General features: G+C 42.2%; 1 protein-coding gene across 1 annotated transcript; it reads right to left on the bottom strand.

Moving 5' to 3' along the window:
- Window positions 1-5,825: 5,825 nt before the first annotated feature.
- On the bottom strand, window positions 5,826-18,516 carry LOC135498573 (uncharacterized). The gene is made up of 5 exons (XM_064788872.1): window positions 18,506-18,516; window positions 18,011-18,199; window positions 8,599-8,695; window positions 8,291-8,463; window positions 5,826-7,857 (listed from the first exon to the last, which is right to left on the bottom strand). Exons 2-5 carry the CDS (start codon window positions 18,170-18,172, stop codon window positions 7,768-7,770), a joined length of 522 nt encoding a protein of 173 aa, XP_064644942.1. The 5' UTR covers window positions 18,173-18,199; window positions 18,506-18,516; the 3' UTR covers window positions 5,826-7,767.
- Window positions 18,517-19,269: the final 753 nt, after the last annotated feature.

Raw genomic sequence — 19,269 nt, 5'->3', positions numbered from 1 at the left:
ATTTGGACAAAAGAAAACAATTGTTTCTGTGAGTATCCTGTCCTCTAACTTGTCAAAAGGTACAATCCAGATGAGTCCAAATCTGGGAGCATCAAAAGTTTGAGAACATGGTGCAAGTCAAATCGCTAATTGATATTACACACTGTCTGACATGTCTGGGTTAAAGACAATGTCACAACCAGCTGCAAATTTGTCCCAAGACCCTGCCACTGTTATGATTTGAAAATAACGTGGCAAGCTATCCCAATCTGATGAAATGTGATATCGCAGCCTGTTGTGAGGACAGCTGGTTTGTCCCTGTTGATAAGACAGAGTCCAAAGTTGCTGTGTTCTTTGAAATAAATGTCTAAAAGCTTAGTCCTGATTAGGCATTACTGTGGCCATTCCAAAACTGTATGACATTGTCATCCAGAAAAACGTCTTCACGGTTGCCTTGAAAACATTGGCACATTTATAGCAAAATGTGCTTTTACAAAAAAGAACATTGACACAACCAGTCCTTTGTCAGGAGTCTGTGGTGAAGACAATGGCATCTCCACAGTTCTGATACTGCCAGTCTCAAAACGGACCTGCCAGTGAAGGACATTGTCTCATTGAAAGCCAATTGTCCATTTGTGCAAAAAAGACATTGACACAACCAGTCCATTGTCCAGAGTCTGTGGTGAAGACAATGGCATTTCCACAGTTCCGATACTGCCAGTGTCAAAACGGACCTGACAGTGACGGACATTGTCTCATTGAAAGCAAAGTGTCCTTTTTACAAAAAAGAACATTGACACAACCAGTCCTTTGTCTGGAGTCCTGGTGAGTACAACTGCATCTTCACGGTTCCAATACTGACAGTGATGATAGATCTGCCGGGAGAAGAGCTTGAAAAGACTGTACTTGCTGTACACTCGAAAACAGGCCAAACGTGGCCATTGAGACAGCTCAAGTAGCCTTTAAACTGCAGGTACCACATGAACCTGCCAAAGCTTGTGAACATGGGTCAATATCAGGACCCCTTCTGCCTTTGATGGGGCATCCATCTTACATTCCACTTTAAGACGCGCCCGACCTGACTGTCGAGACGAGTTTGCGATTGTCCTCTGGTTGTAACTAGTACAGCGTGACCAAGACTCCTTTTTGAACCAGGCGACGATTTGTCCCGATTGCGACTGTCCTATGGTTGTGACCATAGCCATATTTCACAACTCTCAAGACATGAAACAGACCTGACAGGAGCAGCGCTCAAACGGGCTGTGCTTACTGTACATCTGAAGACGGACCCAACCTTCCCATTGCGACAGGTTAAGGGTAAGCTACGGTACCTCATGTACCTAAATACATCGCCCTTCAGCTTTTGGAAGAGCTTCTGCCTTCAAGGTTTGTGACTGTCTCCTGGTTGTGACTATTGTACAGAACAACAAAGTGTCCTTTTTGAAACAGGTGTGAAGAGTCGTCCCGATTATGACTGTCCTATGATTGCAACCATACCCATATTGCATGTGTCTCAAGACATAAGACATAAGATAGACCTGATAGGATGGGCGCTTGGAAGGGCTGTGCTCGGCTTACTTACACCTGGAGGCAGGCCCAACTTTGCCGTTGAGACAGGTCAGTGGTACTGAACCTCATTTATATGAAGTAGTAGTTAGGACTCTATATGACCCTTTAGCTTTTGGAAGAGCTTCTAACTTGAAAACAGGCACAGCCTTACCATTTATACAACTCGTGTACCTCAATTAGGTGGCACCTGGAACTCAGGATGTGCCCTGTATTTACGGAGTTCTACCCGATACACCATGGACAATATCAGGACGCGATCTTCCTTTTGATAGATATCTATATTTCTGAAGGGGGGTCGAGGAAAGAGAACTACAGTAACTACATTTGAAATATCCTGGAGCTTGTCGACCCCGACACTAATGGTGTTCCTCAAAGTTGTGACCGAAGATTGAGATCGTCCCACGTTTTGTGATTGTCCCATGTCTCCTAAAGATTGTGACAGAAGATTGAGACCGTCGCATGCTTGTGACCGTCCTCTAGTTGTGACTGTTACAGAATAGCCTAGTCTACTTGATAAGACAGGTGAAGAACGTACTGTCCCGACTATGACTGTCGGCTATGGATGTGGCCGCCTCGATGACTGATATAAGACAGGCCTGCAAGGAGATGCGCTCAAAAGGACAGTGCTAACTGTATACTCAAAGACAGGTCACAATCGGCCACTGAGACAGCATTATAAGCAGGTTGTAAACCTAAGACAATATCAGGAACCTTTCTTCATTTGGCAGAGTTATCGTTATTGTTGCGGTGTCTCTTCAAGGTTGTGACAAACTCACCGCAAAGATTGCGACTCCAAGGTTGCGACTGTGCCCTCGTAGTGACTATTAGAGAATGGCCAAGCCTCTGTATTGGGACAAGTGAATAATCGTCCCGATTGCCACTGTCCTATGGTTGTGACTAACTGGAGATATAAAACAGACCTGCCAGTGCTTGACGGGATTGTCCTGACTGCAAACTTGAAGACAAGCGCAACTTTGACATTAAGACAACTCAATTAGCCTCCTTGAAGTAGCTTACGACCTGCTGGGACATAATCAGAACCCATCTGCCTTTTCGTGGAGCTTCTTATCTCTGTAAATTTGAAGACTAAATGGAGACAACTCGTGTACCTCGTGTAGCTAATTCATCTGAGGGTTCTAACTGATACATCAAGTCGCCTGGTTGTGACTATCACATGATAGCCTAGTCTGATTGATGAGGCGGAGAATAGTCCCGGCTCTGACTGTCCTACGGTTGTGACCATAGCCATATTTACGAGTCTCCGATGGAGATAACAAGACAGACCAGCCTGGAGAGGCGCTTGGGAGGACATTGCTTACGGTAAGGACAGTCCCAATCTTGTGATCATCCCATGGTAGTGAATATATTGGAAAATAGCCAAGCCTCCTCGTTGAGACTTATGAGGAACTTCGAATCCGCTTGTGACTCTCCTTTGGTTGTGACAGTAGCCTTAAACAGACCTGCCAGAGGAGGCGCTTGAAGGGGCTGGGCTTACTGTACACCAGAAGACAGGCCAAGAGTGGTCACCGAGACAGCCTTAGCAGTCTACTTGAGAGCATGGGCTTGTCATGTGCCTGGCGAAGCTTGTGCGCCTGGGACAATATCAGAACCCTTACTTACCTTGGGAGAGTTGACTTTGCTGCGTCCTCAAGGTTGTGATAGCTGGTAAAGACGGTCTCAATGTTGTGACTGTCACCTGGTAGTGAATGTTACAGGTGCGACAGTTGAAGAATTGTCCCGATTTTGATTGTACTTTTGTGCTGACACCTCAGGACAGGCCCAGCCTGGCCATCGAAACAAGTCAAGTCACTACGTTGGGCGCACAAGCTTCTACGGATACATGGCAAGCCCTGATTCTTGAGCAGGCTACTTAATCTGTATAAATGGCATGGTTGGCCTCCCCATGCTCTTGGCCACTGGCACAACAGAAGCAGGTTATACACCGAGGACAACATCTAGAACCTTACTTCATTTGGAAGAGTTATCGCTTGTTACGGTGTCTCTTCATGGTTGTGACAAATTCACGGTAAAGCTTGCGACTCCAAGGTTGCGACTGCCCTCGTAGAGACTATTAGAGAATGGCACAGCCTCCGGTCTCCGGTCCGGGTATGCCACTGACTCGAAATGGAGTATGCAGATGATGTTGACTTCCTGGACTAAGAAAGGAACCCCTGCACCAACTCCAGTCAGTAGCAGCATAGAGACTGCTGAAAGACAACAACCTGTTCATGAACGAGACGAAGACGCAGTTCAACCATGTATACCTTTCGGAACCCACTGAACAAGATCAACAGGGGAAGACTCTCCGCGGCAATGAGAGCTGGCGCAGGGAACAAGACCCTTGGGGCGGCTCCTTACTGTGCAGCACAGCAGACATCACAACCCACTGCATAAAAGGCAACACTACATTCCATACCTTGCGGAAACTGTGGAACAGACGAACTATGATACCACTGAAGACAAGACTCCGCCTCTACAAAGCCAACTGCGTATCCAACATGCTCTACAACTGAAATAGTTGGCCCGTACGTATACCTAAAGCCATGCAAGATAAGCTATTCAATTGAGGGACATAAATTGTCTCAATGGTCAGATTGGGCCAGTCTTTAAGTAAAGTGAGATAGAAGCTGCGGCCGCAGGGTCCTGACATTGTCTTAGGTACTCGAGGTACTTTAATTAGGTTCGTGACGTCCGTAGCACAAGCTATTTCAGGTAGTACTTAAAGCTAGCTAGGCTACTTGAGCTTTCTCAATAGCCGGTCATGGGCTTGTCTTCAGTGCACAGTAGCACAATCCCTTCAAACACTGGCCGATCCGTTATATGTCTCCAGTTGGTCACAACCAAAGGACATTCGCTATCCGGCGGGACAATTCTTCACTTGTGTCAACAATAGAGGCTATAATAATAATGATAATAGCTGTATGCTGTGGTTGGAGTAGTCATAGTGACATCCTTCGGCTACGATCAGTCTTTCACTTGAGTCTCGGCCAGTTGGCCTTGTCATGGGCACGTTGCCGTAGGCAATGGAGCTGTCTCGCAGTGCGGAGTTGGCCCAGTCCTGCTTGTTTGAGGTTCCCGCGTGTGGTACCCAGCAGGTTTGTGCAATGTCGTCCTTGGCGGGGTTTGTAGTTGTTGGCCTTGGAACTTGTGACAGCGAAGTCAAGTGCATTTGGGCAGGTCTGTCGGAATCCATGCGCACAGCATAGACCATCCTTGCTTTGCAACCTTGGTAGAGAGAGGTTTCTCGTTGCACAATTCGTACAGTGCCTTGCTGCTGATGAAGCTTTTCGGCCAGCAGCGACCTGTGATGGCGCGAAGGTGTCTGCGGTGGCAAGCATCCAGCTTATCTAGCATGGCTTTAGGTACGACCCAGCTATTGCAGTTGTAGAGCATGATAGATACGCAGTTGGTTTCGTGGAGGCGGAGTCTTGTCTTCAGTGGGATCTTAGTTCGCCTGTTCCAGTTTCCGCAGTGTATGGAATGCGGTGTTGCCTTGTATGCAGCGGGATGTGATGTCTGCTGTGGCCCAGGGTCTTGTTCCTGCGCCCGGCAGCTCTCATTGCCGCGGAGAGTCTTCCCCTGTGGATCATGTTCAGTGGGTTCCGCAAGGTACACATGGCTGAATTCCGTCTTCGTCTCGTTCATGAACAGGTTGTTGTCTTTCAGCAGTCTCTCTGCTGCTTACTGACTGGAGTTGGTGCAGGGGTTCCTTTTCTTTGTCCAGGAAGTCAACATCATCTGTATACTCCATTTCGAGTGGCCAGACTGGAGACCGGAGGTTATGCCATTCACTAATGACACTACCAGGGCACAGTCACAACCTTGCGACAGTCTTAATCGTTGTCACAACACTTAGCAGCTCCAGTGAAGATGCTGCTACCAAAATAAGAAGAATGGTCATATGATCTTTTCCCAGGTACATGGTAAGCTGAATCAGGTACATCCATCCCAGAGGTCCATGAGCTACTCGAGGTTCTCGAGTTGGGGTAATGGTCAGGTTTGGCCTGTCTTTATGCGAGTGAACAGCAAGATAGAAGGTCACCAAGGCAGAAGGGTCCTGACAATGTCACAACCATAGGACAGTCGCAATCGGGACAATTCTTCAGGTTGTCTGAAGGAGGAGGCTTGCTATTCTCCAATTGTCACTACGTGGGAACAGTCACTACCTTGGGACAGTCAATCGTTTGACAGCCTAATTTATCCATGCAGGCAAGGCTGAGGAAGAAGAAGGGACAAGACATGATAGACAATAATATTGTGATTCATTTTAACACTTTACTGATTAGGATATGATGTGATGAACAAAAAGGGAATGGACAAATACATGATGTAATGGAAACTACTGTACAGATTTACAATTTTGTTAACTGTTCGAGCACTCACACTGAGGCCGTTAACTGCATCAGTTGCATTCAGCCTCACACGATGTAGGAGGTAGGTGTTGTTAAAAATTGACACCTGTAACATCCGAGCTTGACGGTCTATCCAAGTTAATATAGCTTTCTCTTAATATAACTTCGTTTTCACACATACAGTGGAACCTCCTTTAGCAGACACCTCTCTATTAAGTACAATGTCTCCAAATTCTCTCCTAACGACGCTAGTTTTAGTCCAAAGTTGATTGTTTCCATTCAATTTGACCTCTCTAATCAGGACAACTCCTTGTCAAGGACAGCACTTGTCAGTCCCGAGGTTGTCCTTAAAATAGGGAGGTTCTATTGTACTTTGATGTCACCGAATAATTGATACCCAATCTTAATCAGTGCAGCCTTTAAATTATATCTACTCCTGTGATAAATCTTTTAACAATACAATGTATATATAAAACAATGCATGTGGATTACAAAACTGCAGCCTACAATACTTACATGTATCATTGTCGAGACAATGTATCAACAAAATTGAGATCACAACATGGATTCTGCGCAAATGGAATGATTTTCTACACATGTGTACCAAGAATTGATATGCAATAAAGACTACGTTTTTTTTAAATTTTGTGTGTACTTTAATATGACCTTCTTGAGAGTTTTGCCTCAAAAGCCACCAAATCAACTTTTTGAGCAAATGCAACTTTTCTGCTGTTAATAAGTTAATGGTCTTTGCATTAAAACTTTCACAACAATGGGTGATATGAATAAAGACTAGCAAATGCTTTTACTTCAATTTTGTACAGAAAGGCCTAGTGTAAATGTACATGGAGTTTAATTAGATAAAAGCATTTGCTAGTCTTTATTCATATCACCCAATGAATAAATACATTGTACATACATGTACATAGCCAGTTGTCTAACTACCATTACAGCAAAGTTGATTAAGACGTCTGAAACAGAGTGCCACCGTAAGTCATCACATAGTAAAAGCAAGGAATATGAGGAAGGGCACTACCTCTTGGCTGCAGCTCTATGCACTGCACTACCTTCGCTTGCAAATGTGATTGTGAAGTACACAATCATACATTGTACACTAAATGCATATCAGGAATAAGCAAAGACTAATTCTTGACTACAGAAGTCACCGTTTACCACAACACTCGTTTTATGCCACAAGGCGCAAAATAAAATGATACAGGTTATTCTGGCCACACCAGTCCCTGACGTAAAATTAGTGTTACCAGCATTACTAAAAAGAGACCACACACATCTATTAAAGAGAAGAGATAAAATACAATATACAGTTAAATGCACACATGTACAACATAGTAAAAACGATAGTAAACCTGAAAATCATTTTGACAGTTACATTTTGGCAGTGTTTTTATGTGTCATGGTGCCGAGACTAGGAAACTTTGTGATACTAGTCTGCAGGGGCAGTCCTCACATTTGCATCTTTCAGTAGTAAACAATTTCGAAAACCATTCATGATTATCCTTCTACGCAAGTTTATACGAAATATTTCTCAAGTTCAAATTCACGGCCAAAGCAAATCAGGCAACTGAAATTTTCATACAGAATAATGAATTCTACTAAGTATCATGTTTTGGCAAGTTACAAATTTTCAACGCACAGAATCTTACAGCCGCACAATGTGTTGTCCACGCGGTAGGGCCGATCAACCCATAATCAGACCCAATGAGGCTAAAAAAACATCACCCTACATTTTGCAATTTGGAGCAAGCAAAATAGGATCATTACAATACAGTTATGACATCTGGGTGGGTGAACTTAAAATTATTGCTTCTGAGTGAGAATGATGTATTCTGTCCAAGTGTCTTCGGTGTCAATCTTTACGAAAAAGCATCCTCAGATTAAACAAGGCCTGTAGGAGTTGTTGTTTGTAGGCAAATCTTGTCAGAGGGGCTATCGCATACTGAAAAGAGACGAATGGAATTACGATAAAGAGCACATTAATTTTGAGATGTGAAAGCTTTTGCAAGCAATAACAGGGTTCATGTTCACGAACATTTATCATTTTTCAGAATACTAATCCAGGGTGTTCGAAAGTTTTTAAGTTGATGAAATAATGATTAAAACCATTACAATGAAAAGTAACACTGTGACTCACACAGATTTTGAAACTGACGCAAGTCGTCAGGCATGAAGTCTTACCCAGGAATGGTGACGTCATACATAGTGCCAAGTTGAATATCACGCCTTACAAACATGAAAGAAAAACATACTTCTTCACACGAAAATCACCCAAATTATGACGTTACGGCATCATATTTGTGAGCAACTCTTCGGTAATAGAGTCATTCATTTGGGGCTCAGCATCATTCAGTAATGATTTTATTCATACTCACATTGAATAGATAACTGTATCTCCTTGAGACTACTTTGATATAGACCCTGCTCACTTTAGCACCTTCATCTTTGAGAGTGATTTCATAAAGTGGTAACAGGATGGAATCTGATGAGAAACTAAGGAATGTTGACGGGCTGTAATTAGTTATCACAAGTTTGTATTTCACATCACCTGAAATAAGAAAGAGACATTTATAAACCTTTTGACCTTTTGTTTAACAATCGATTAAAGGGTGGCAATATGGCCAATGTTATTGAAGTCTTAAAATTAAGCAGCTGACACCTTGGGTGCATTGTTTGAACCTACCTATTATGGGATATCGTCCAGATTCAAAGAAGACCTTTCCAATATGGAGTGTTTTTTTAGAATCAGCAGCTTCAATGGGACCGAGGCCAGGATGCCACTGAAAAAAACATTCAAAAATAGTTTTAACTACATGTATAATAAGTAAAAGATGAAAGAGTTTTAATCAAAATTATTTCCAAACGGAACATTTTCACAAAACATCAATGATAATGTTGTATTTGCACAGGTTACAAACGTAATAAGTCCTGAATTTGCCTTCTAACGTCCGGATCCTTTATTCTAACACTGCTTCACAAAATTATACACACCAAAGTCATAATTGATAAAATAGTTCGTCGGGATGACGATTCGTGCACGTGATTATAAAATACTCGGGAGACTGGAATAACTCTCTATCGCTCTCTTCTCTCTCTCTCTCTCTCTCTCTCTCTGCCGAGAGCGTGCGGACAGCTGTTTTGTATTCACGCGCAGCTTTGTCTGCACCAATCAGGGGGCAACGTTGATGCGTCTCCATCCAATGAGGAGCCGCATCAATGCTGACGTAATTGATCACGCTGGGGAGAATGGAGGATTAAAAGTAGACCGTGGGAATTTTCACAGGTATCTTATCTGATACCCAATTCCAATAATCTCGCACACTTAATTCCAAGAATTACACATTACAGTGCTACTCATAAGAAAGGTTTTACAATTACTATACAACATCCCGCGGAACTGGTAAAATATTTTACGAAGTTAAAATATTTTTTTTTTATAAAAACAATTAGAGGAATATGACTTTGGCTTAACACATAGTATTGTTGAATGGGGTACAATCAATGATAATAAGGCTTTAAACGAGGTGTTCATGCAGCGAATGAACTTAAATTACATCATATGGTTCGGGGTTCCCAACAGTGTTCAGCCAACGGCCGAACTTAGTTACAATATATGTATTTTGTTCCACTTACTGATGAATGACCACTTCATTCATGACAAAGTATGAGCATAAGGTTACAATATAATTATACATTGAATCATTAATCTCATGCTAAACAGCATGTTAAAATATGCAATGATACAATGAAGTGTCAAAACCTCTGCTGGGAATATTGCGAAAGTGACTGGACCGGTCGACGAGGCATCTGAAAACTGTGGAAAATAAAGTTTAACTCGAAGAACTTCTGGATGACACGCGTATTTACAAAACCTCAACGAAAAAAAATGTTGTTGTCACAAAAGTATCCAAATTTTTAAATCATACACTATTGTGTGAGCTGTCTCGAAACAGCAATTGCCACAAGCACTGCTTGGAGACAGAAACCCATCACGAAAATAAATCAGTCCCAAGACTGATGAGAGTTGGCTTTGCTAACATGTAGCCGTACAAACATCCAATAAAATAGAGTATTGATAATAAAATACTCAAACTGGAAAACTGTTCAATAGACAGATTACTGTTGCACAAAGCTTCATTGAAGACAAGTAGAAAAAAATATCACATCTATAGCTAATAGATGTTTCTACAATTATCCAACTAACAACTCACTAGCTTTTATAAAAATAGCAATGAGGGTGAAATAATTATTCTCGTAAAGATTTGTTTTGATAAGCAATATAGCAACGTCTTGTTGTAAACACCAAATGACATCATTACCATAACAACGACAACAAGAAACCACTTGAGATGTTTTAAAAACAAACCATATTCTCAATAAATTGTCGTCTAATCACTTTTCTCTTGGCTTTTCGCCAAAATATGTGACTTATCATGAATGGTCTTATCTTTGAACATTTTTAACGGGTTGGGACACCCTGTACATCTTATATCCTTGGCACTTAACACAAACTGGACAATGCTGACAACATGTGGTTCAAATTGAGGTGACCACCAATAGCTAAACTGTTTCTGCCCAAAAGGCACAGAGAGCAAGAGTTCTAGGCATCCATTATTGAAACGCGCCCGTTTCAAAGTGGTGTAATCAAACTCTGAGGGAGATTGCCAAGTGAGCCGAGACAAATCATCCTGTTGCTTAGTGGACAACACAGAGGGAGCAATCATGCCATGGTTACCCTCGGCATGAGACAAATGAATATTGAAATCACAAAGTTCAGCCTGTGAGGCATAGATGTCGCCTCTATAGGTGGTGGATTCATGAGCGGAACCTGTCTCATCAGTGAAATCCAAAGCATAAGCAGCATGCACAGCTTTCTCATCCTGTGCCTTGTCTGCCTTATGAAGCAAGTTTTGCAACTGCTGGAGATGGGCTACATTTTTCTGACCTGTGGCCCTCAAAAATGCTGGTTTCAACCTTGCAAAATTGAAGATATCAGGAATGATGTTTCCCTTCAAATCTGCTATAATATAGTGTGTCCTATCCAAAACCTGGTGTATAACAAATGGGCCAACCCAAAGAGTCTTAAACTTTCTTGTGTTGGCCGTCATCCCTGTAGTGTTGGGTTTATGTAGATAAACCAACTGACCTTCAGCATAGATGGGAGATTTCTGAAGTTTGTTAGCAATCTTGGCATTTTGAGACAGTTGCTGGTGCTCTTGGAGCTGCAGCATACATTTGGACACATTCTGAAATTTCTGTCGCAGATGTTGGACATACTCAGCATGTGACCGTGAGAGACCTAGACATGGTTTGAAATTCAAAGTGGACAAATCAGCTGGTTCACGCAAGAAGAGCAAATAGAAAGGAGAGTAACCTCCCAAGTGAGCACTTGAAAATGAATTGTATGTGTACACTGCTGTGGACACGAATTGAGTCCAAGAAACACCATACTCAAGGAGATTTGCTTTGATGAGGTCGGCAATGGATTTGATTTGCCGTTCAGCCATAAGACTACCATGGTTTTCTACAGAGACAAGCTTCTGTTGAATGCCAAGTGTCGCACACAGTAATTCAACAAGATGACCGGTGAGAGATGCTGCTGCATCTGACACAATTACAGATGGGACGCCAAACAGAGTAATCACCTTCTGGAGAAGGGCTTCACAAACAGTGGGGGCGTCAATTGTCTTTAGCGGGACGGCCACAACAAACCTGGTCATGGCACATGTCACCACTAGCATATGACGGTAACCTGATGGAGATGTGGGCATGGATTTGAAATCCATACTAATGGTCTGGAATGGTTCAAAACTGGCTGGAATGCGTTCATGAAATGTCCGCATAGTATCAGACTTTCCCTTAAGTTGTTGACACCTATTACATGATTGAATATACGAGACAATGCGTTGGAACATAGATGGAAAATAGAAATTTTTCCTAATGGTGAGATAAGTTCTGGTACATCCTCCGTGTCCCAGAAGCAAACCTGAGCCATGATGTTGGCCTATGATGGTATCTATATACTTTTCCGGAACTGCTAATTGAAAACAGAAATTCTCAGAATTGGTGGGAAAGAAAATCCTGAACAGAATGCCATTGAAAGTCAGATACTGCTCAGATTTGATGCTAACGACCCTAGCAGCTTTCTTATCTGCTGGCAAGATATCATGGACTAAGTAATCATAGATGGGTTTAAAATACGGAGATGTCTGTTGTGCGGTACTAAGCTGTTGTGCCTCAATAGGGAGATTGTAATCCCGAATCACCTTGCGTCTGATGATCTTCAATACCTTATTCAGAGATGCCTGATCAGGGACATGCTTGGTATGCATGCTATCAATCCTTGGAACCAATGGTGTGGGTCTAACCAGGAGATCTAAAATATCATCTGAATACTCTTCAACGACAGAAGATGGAGGAAGAGCGGAATCAATGAGCCTAGGTTCATCAGCAACCTTGGTTGATGATTGAGATTTGTCATTCTGTTGGAGAACAAATGGAATCACTGACACTGGTGGTGCCACTGTTGATGTAACAATGGGCACACGTGGAGCTTTTGGAAGTATAGATACTGGTGGCACATTGTTTTGAATGCCATTAACAAGAGGAGTGTGTGTAGGTGCAACAGACACTGTCTGCTGACAAGGAACATGTGTTCGTGGTTTGGGAATTGGTTTTGGCCTATGCAGAAGAGGCACAGGAATGTTCATTTTCTTTGCATATGACCTGGTAACAATCTTTTCAGGAAGTGGCAGTGTATAAAATGCATGCTCCTGAACAGGGGTTGAAAGAGACTCTAATTCATAAATAACAGGTGATTGTGCCTGGAACGCGATTGGCATAATCCTATCTAACTCAGTATCATCATCTAGAGGAGCACGTGACAAGAAATCAGCTAACACAAGCTCTTTGCCTGGCAGGTACGACAACTGAAAACTATAGGGAGACAGTCGCTCAAGCAGCTTTTGCAACCTAGTGGTCGGTGGCTGCTTCTTTGACTTTACAATCTGAACCAAAGAAGAATGATCAACAAAAGCCTGGAAAGTCCTGTCTTGTAACAAATACTGAAAAGCTGTTACATTGATGAGGAGTCCAAGTAATTCAAGCTCACTAACAGAATAGTTCTTTGCCGCCTTTGGCAAGCGCTTGGAATAGTATGCGATGATGCGTTCTTGCCCATCAGAGTATTGAGCAAGATATGAACCTGTAGCAATACGTGAAGTATCACTATACAATCTGAATTCACCTGTAGTAGTGGGTGCATTCAAGACAGGTGGCTTGATGAGCAAGTCTTTGATAGTATGAAAAGCTATCTCATGATGGGGTTGCCAATGGAAATGCTTAGATTTGCGTGTGAGCTCATGTAAAGGTGTAAGCAATTCCTGCAATCTAGGTAAATATTGACTCAAATATGACACAGCACCGACAAACCTTCGGACCGCTTTCTGACATGTAGGGGTCTTCATATTCCTAATAGACAAACACTTGTCATTCATAGCCGAAATTTGAACAAAACCATCAGGAGAAATGGACAGAACATGACCCAAGTAAACAACTCTAGTCTGAAACAAGCGACATTTCTTAGGAGAAATCTTCAAGCCATTGGCAATCAAAGCCTGGAAAATTTGTTGCAGATGTACAGTATGCTCTTTCTTATCTTTACTGAAGATGAGAATGTCATCATGTACTGCACAGCAAAAGAGATTAGAGTTGGGAATATTAGAAAGGATATCATTGATTTTCTGAGAGAAAATGGACGGAGAAATGGACAAACCCATTGGAAGTCTACGATAGTAAAAAGTTCGACCACCGTTGTAGGCAGATATGCCGGTGTAGGCCTGTGCCCTACGAGACAAAGGTAGACAATGAAAAGCACTTTTCAAATCTATGACACTCAAGACTTTACAATTTGACTGACCGATTCTAGCTAAGATGGTTTTCAAAGGAGTGAAATCTTGATTTGCACAATGAACTCGACTATTTAAAAACCGAAAATCTGTTACAACGCGCTTCTCAGTAGAATCCTTCTTCTTGACAAGCAAAATTGGACTGGAATATGATGTATGTCCTTGATGCAAAATGCCCAACTTGACTAATTTATCAAGTTCCTTATCAATGAGAGGTTTGTTTTCCTCAGCGACCGGATATGGTCGGATATAGAAAGGGGTTTCATCCTTGAGATGGATGTCCACCTCAAAATTGGGACAAGTCCCAACCTCACCTCGAAGACTAAATGCTGGAGCATGGTTTTCCAAAATATCATACACACTGGCCTGTTCTGGCGTAGACAGAATACTATGGTCTAATTTAACATCTCGCCTTAAAATGTCCCTAGCTGACAAATGCGAGTCTTGATCATCAACAGGTGGTTGTGACGGAGCACAGGGTTGATTTTGCTTGAGGCAGCTTGGAGACAAACTTTGAGTTACATGAATAAAATCATCCAAGTTGGTGAAGACAATAGGCTTGTCAGACCGAATATTGACGGGTTTACGAGAATGGTTATAAATACGAATAGGAGCTAAACCGTGTTTTAATTTGACCATCATGGTTGAAGGACAAAACCTAGACAAATGAGACGATGAATTCAATATGAGTGCCGAGTTTTTCATGTGATGGGGCAATTTGCCTTTAACATGAATGACCCTAACCTGACCTGGTCTAATGACAGTATTGACAGTAGGACGTAACCAAGCCTTCTTTGACCTGACCTTGAACGAATTTGTAATGAAATCCAAAGAACCTTTGAGTTCCTTCATGGTAGATGTACCCAAAAGAATATCAGGACCAATGAAATTTTCAGCTATGACACTGTATACATTGAAATGGTTCCCTTGAATAGTAAGTTTAGGCTTAATGGCCTGTTTTGCAAACAAAAATTCTCCATTACCAATACGAAATTTGATTGGTTTAATATCAACCTTGGGCAATTTGGACAAATAGGGGGAGTCCCTTACAGTTTCCAAACCAATCAGAGTCTCAGTGGCTCCTGAATCAAATAAAATGACCAAACCTTGGCCTGTGGGTAAATAACCTTTGGCATAATTCCTAGAAGTGAGCTGAATGTCAGCAGAGGATTCACCAAGATATTCAGAATGTGGATTATACGATGAAGACAAATGATCACTAGAATGTTGATCACCAGAATGCTGAGCAGAAAATAGAGTCGGAGAGGCATCTAAGTGGCAGTTAGTGCTTCTCCTATCTAAAAATTTTGCTGTTGTGGTCCAGAGTACTGATCAAACCTAGACCTGTTATCTGGCTTATAGGATTGGAACGGGTAGGGTTGAGGACATCGAGTGTCCTGACGAAACTGTTGACCATTATCTGATGGCTGATAATGGGACGGAGAAAAGGGTGGCGCTGGAGGCCTTACGGGCATGAAAGTAGGGTTCATCCCACGACTGACCATGTTCTGGTAAGTATAACAGTTTCTCCACACATGATTGGGTTTGTGGCAGAAATAACAGACAATGTTGGAGGTGGCACGACGGGGAGAGTTACCAGAACGAGAAATACCATAGGAACCCTGAGAACGACGACTGTCCCTACATGGGGATCTACTGGATACACGATGACTATAACGATAACGGTCTCTAGCCGGACTACGACTAGGACGTCTAGACTGATGACTCACAGGAGATGGCGAACTTGAACGGTAGTTCGAGCTATATGTACGAGCACCAGTATCAGAGTTGGACTGTGGTTGACTAAAATGAACCTGAGGTTGAGTCCTGACCTCTATAGACAAATCTTGCACTTCTGTGCGAAGAGCAGCAAGTTGCTCAGTGAGCCTGTCAACTGCGCAAGCACTACTGTTAGTGGATGCACTAGCAGTGGTCACATGGACCTGATCAGTGATAAATGATACCTGCTTATTAGCAGTAGTTGGCCTGTCTGGCTCAGAAAAATCTAAATATTGTTGAGCACGTTCAACGAGAACTGCCACGTCTGCATCTGCAGGGGCAGCCATGATGACTGCTGCCTGACAATTGGTAGGCAAAACCTGTAAGAATTTGTCCCGAACCTGGACCTCATTATAATGAATACGCTGGGCTGCTAAGCGTATCTTATTGAGAGTCATTTCGGCTGAATCGCCTGGGGTATGGGAAAGAGAATGAAAATGCTTGACATTGGCAAAATTTGAATGGGTTGGACTGAACCGCTGCATAAACTGTGCTCTGAGATTAGCGATAGTGGGGAAAACTTTTCCCTCTGCCCACAGACGTGCTTTGCCACGAAGTCTAGCCTTGAACAATGTTATGATATGAATCATCTCTGCAGCATTTGCTGGCTCGTGGAGATTGTGGAAGTGAAGGTAGTCCATAAACGATAAGATATGTGCATGACAAATGTCATGGTCGATCACTTCACCATCAAACAAAGGAGGTAGAAAATCGGTGCCCCTGAAAGCAGGTGGTGCTGGATCTGCTGGCCCTTCCATTATTACTGTAAAGGGGTAAAAGTTAGTTATGAAGGAATAAAAAGTCAGGTATTTGGGAAGCAAAAGTTAATTTCTTCAAAAAAGGAAATGCAACATTAAAGGTTGGGTTGGTCCGTTGTCTATCTTGCTGTAACAGGGCAAAGCTAAACAAAGTTCATATTATAGATATACAGTTGTCAAAATCCTCGGGGTCCGGTTCCAGTCAGTTTGCAATAACGAGTGAAAATTTAAGATTAAATGCATTAAATGCTATGAATCGACTGATATTGCAAAGTATTGTACTATACTCTGCCAAAATTGAAATGATGCACAAAAATATTGTCCTATTACTAATTAGTTTATAAAATGTCTTTCAAAACAGTTAATATAAATGACTATCAAAAAGTTTACAAATGTCTCTCAAAAGTTTATAAAATGTCTTTCAAAAAGTTGATAAAATGTCTCTTTTAAAACTGCAACGCTGGATCAGCTGGAGCCTGGAACGGTATCGGATCTCGAGTAGACATCAGGGCGAATTGAAGAGTATTCTGGCTGCTGGGCACATCATCCGTGAACGTTATAGCACATGTCATGATGTAGAAGTTGAATAGTTCGGTACACACAGAGATAGACGTGTACTATGCGTACTGACGAAGACGGTGTCCGTCAATCGATTAAAAAATGCTGCGCTCACACTCACAGTGATTCATGGCGATCACAGTGATTTATAACAAAAGTGACGATATATAAATATAATGAAATTCGCACTTACGTCACGAACAGTTAAGAAAAAATTCACGATTTTATAAATATTATATTGACAAACGAACGTCACTATTCTGCCTCCCGATGAAATGAGCGAGTTAGAAATCACGTAGGTGTACACGTAATGTACATAATGGACTGCAGTAGCACTAGCACGTGGCGTGAAAAACGGAGTCCTCGGTTAATAGAATCTGCTCCAAGACTGAAACGCATCCGGACTCACTGTCACGAATTGAAGATCCTGGGAAGGTCGCCATGTTGTATTTGCACAGGTTACAAACGTAATAAGTCCTGAATTTGCCTTCTAACGTCCGGATCCTTTATTCTAACACTGCTTCACAAAATTATACACACCAAAGTCATAATTGATAAAATAGTTCGTCGGGATGACGATTCGTGCACGTGATTATAAAATACTCGGGAGACTGGAATAACTCTCTATCGCTCTCTTCTCTCTCTCTCTCTCTCTCTCTCTGCCGAGAGCGTGCGGACAGCTGTTTTGTATTCACGCGCAGCTTTGTCTGCACCAATCAGGGGGCAACGTTGATGCGTCTCCATCCAATGAGGAGCCGCATCAATGCTGACGTAATTGATCACGCTGGGGAGAATGGAGGATTAAAAGTAGACCGTGGGAATTTTCACAGGTATCTTATCTGATACCCAATTCCAATAATCTCGCACACTTAATTCCAAGAATTACACATTACAGTGCTACTCATAAGAAAGGTTTTACAATTACTATACAACAATAATTCCTGGTAATGCATGCAGCGTGAGCACAAGCTGAAGTAATTTCAGAGGAGGGGACACCCCCTTGAGCTCTCCCGCTTGCCTTGTGTGCTGGTTTGACACCTTCGAAAGCCTTTCCGATTTCAATATCTGCCCCCGTTCCTGCCTGTGAACTTACTTTGTGATATTTCTCTATGTCGGTCATGAATTCAAATGCTTCTTGCCTTGTTCCGCTTAACACCACCTCCTCATGTGCGATGATGCATGGCTGCTCAAGCTGAAGCTGTAGGAGGACAGCGATGATCACGGTCACACTTGCAATGAACACTTTCCAAAACATGGCGGTCTCTTTCGAAGGTTTCAAGGACTAAACAAAAGAACAAGCCACACAAATAAGAAAGCTGCGTTGACAGTGAGTTTTGTGACTCTCAAATTTACCAAGCTACAAAAACATTCTGAAATCTACTTGCATCAGCTAGCTGCTGCTGAACGATCAAGATGATATGTTTTTCAGTGTGGATTTTACGTTTTCTAACGTCCACTGACGCAAAGAAAAGCTAAAGAGACAGATGTTGCATAACGTACTCTTTGTGCATAGGCAATTTAATTGGCTGAATGAATAGATACGTAAATATAAATGCACAGATATAAATTATTCACACTTTTTCATTACATTTCTGAAAAATTTACAACCCATCCACCATTTTGTATTGTTGGGATCGATAAACCGATCTGCCAATTTCCGCTGTAACCGCCGAAACATGTCTCGACTGTGTCGTGGCCTCTCGGTGGTTGTGACTAATTACAGCTCTTGAAACAACCACTCCCGCAAACTAAACACTTTCATGACCAACGCTTGATTGCCATAGTTTTTTTGGGCGTTATACTTTTGACAAATCAAAATTGACATAATACCAGATAATGTGGTTTATAGAGCTGATCATGTCATCAGATCATCTGAAATAGTTCACCAAAACCCATCACTGGGCATGGTGACTTACTTCCCAAAGGGTCACATTTGACATCACTTTGGAAAAAGGTTTTTGACTCCATTTGCCCTGATGTGACAACACCACTTTAAAATGATGACCTCCAGATACATGATGACCATTCATCAAATAAGAAATTATGACAACAAACTTATATGAGAGACTGATATAATTCATTTTGTAGCTGTAAATTATTATCAACAAATAACAGTGGAGATAGTACTACTACTACAGGGTGGCCCAGAATTATTTCCCCTCGCAGAATAGAATTCTATTGTGTATCCAGTGTGTGAGGGAAAATAACTCTGGGCCACCCCGTAGTACGATGTATTTGGGCCCTGCAAAAGGCAGCTGAAGTCCAAAGCGTATCGTCAAGACTAGATGCTTGTCAACTCACAGGAAGTGATCAAGCGGAAACTAAAAGGACATTTTAAACTTTTACATAATT

This window comes from Lineus longissimus, chromosome 1 (genome assembly GCF_910592395.1).
Source record: "Lineus longissimus chromosome 1, tnLinLong1.2, whole genome shotgun sequence".
Classification (NCBI taxonomy): domain Eukaryota; kingdom Metazoa; phylum Nemertea; class Pilidiophora; order Heteronemertea; family Lineidae; genus Lineus; species Lineus longissimus.
The sequence above is the reverse complement of the archived record's forward strand: the minus strand, read 5'-3'. Positions and strand labels throughout refer to the sequence as shown.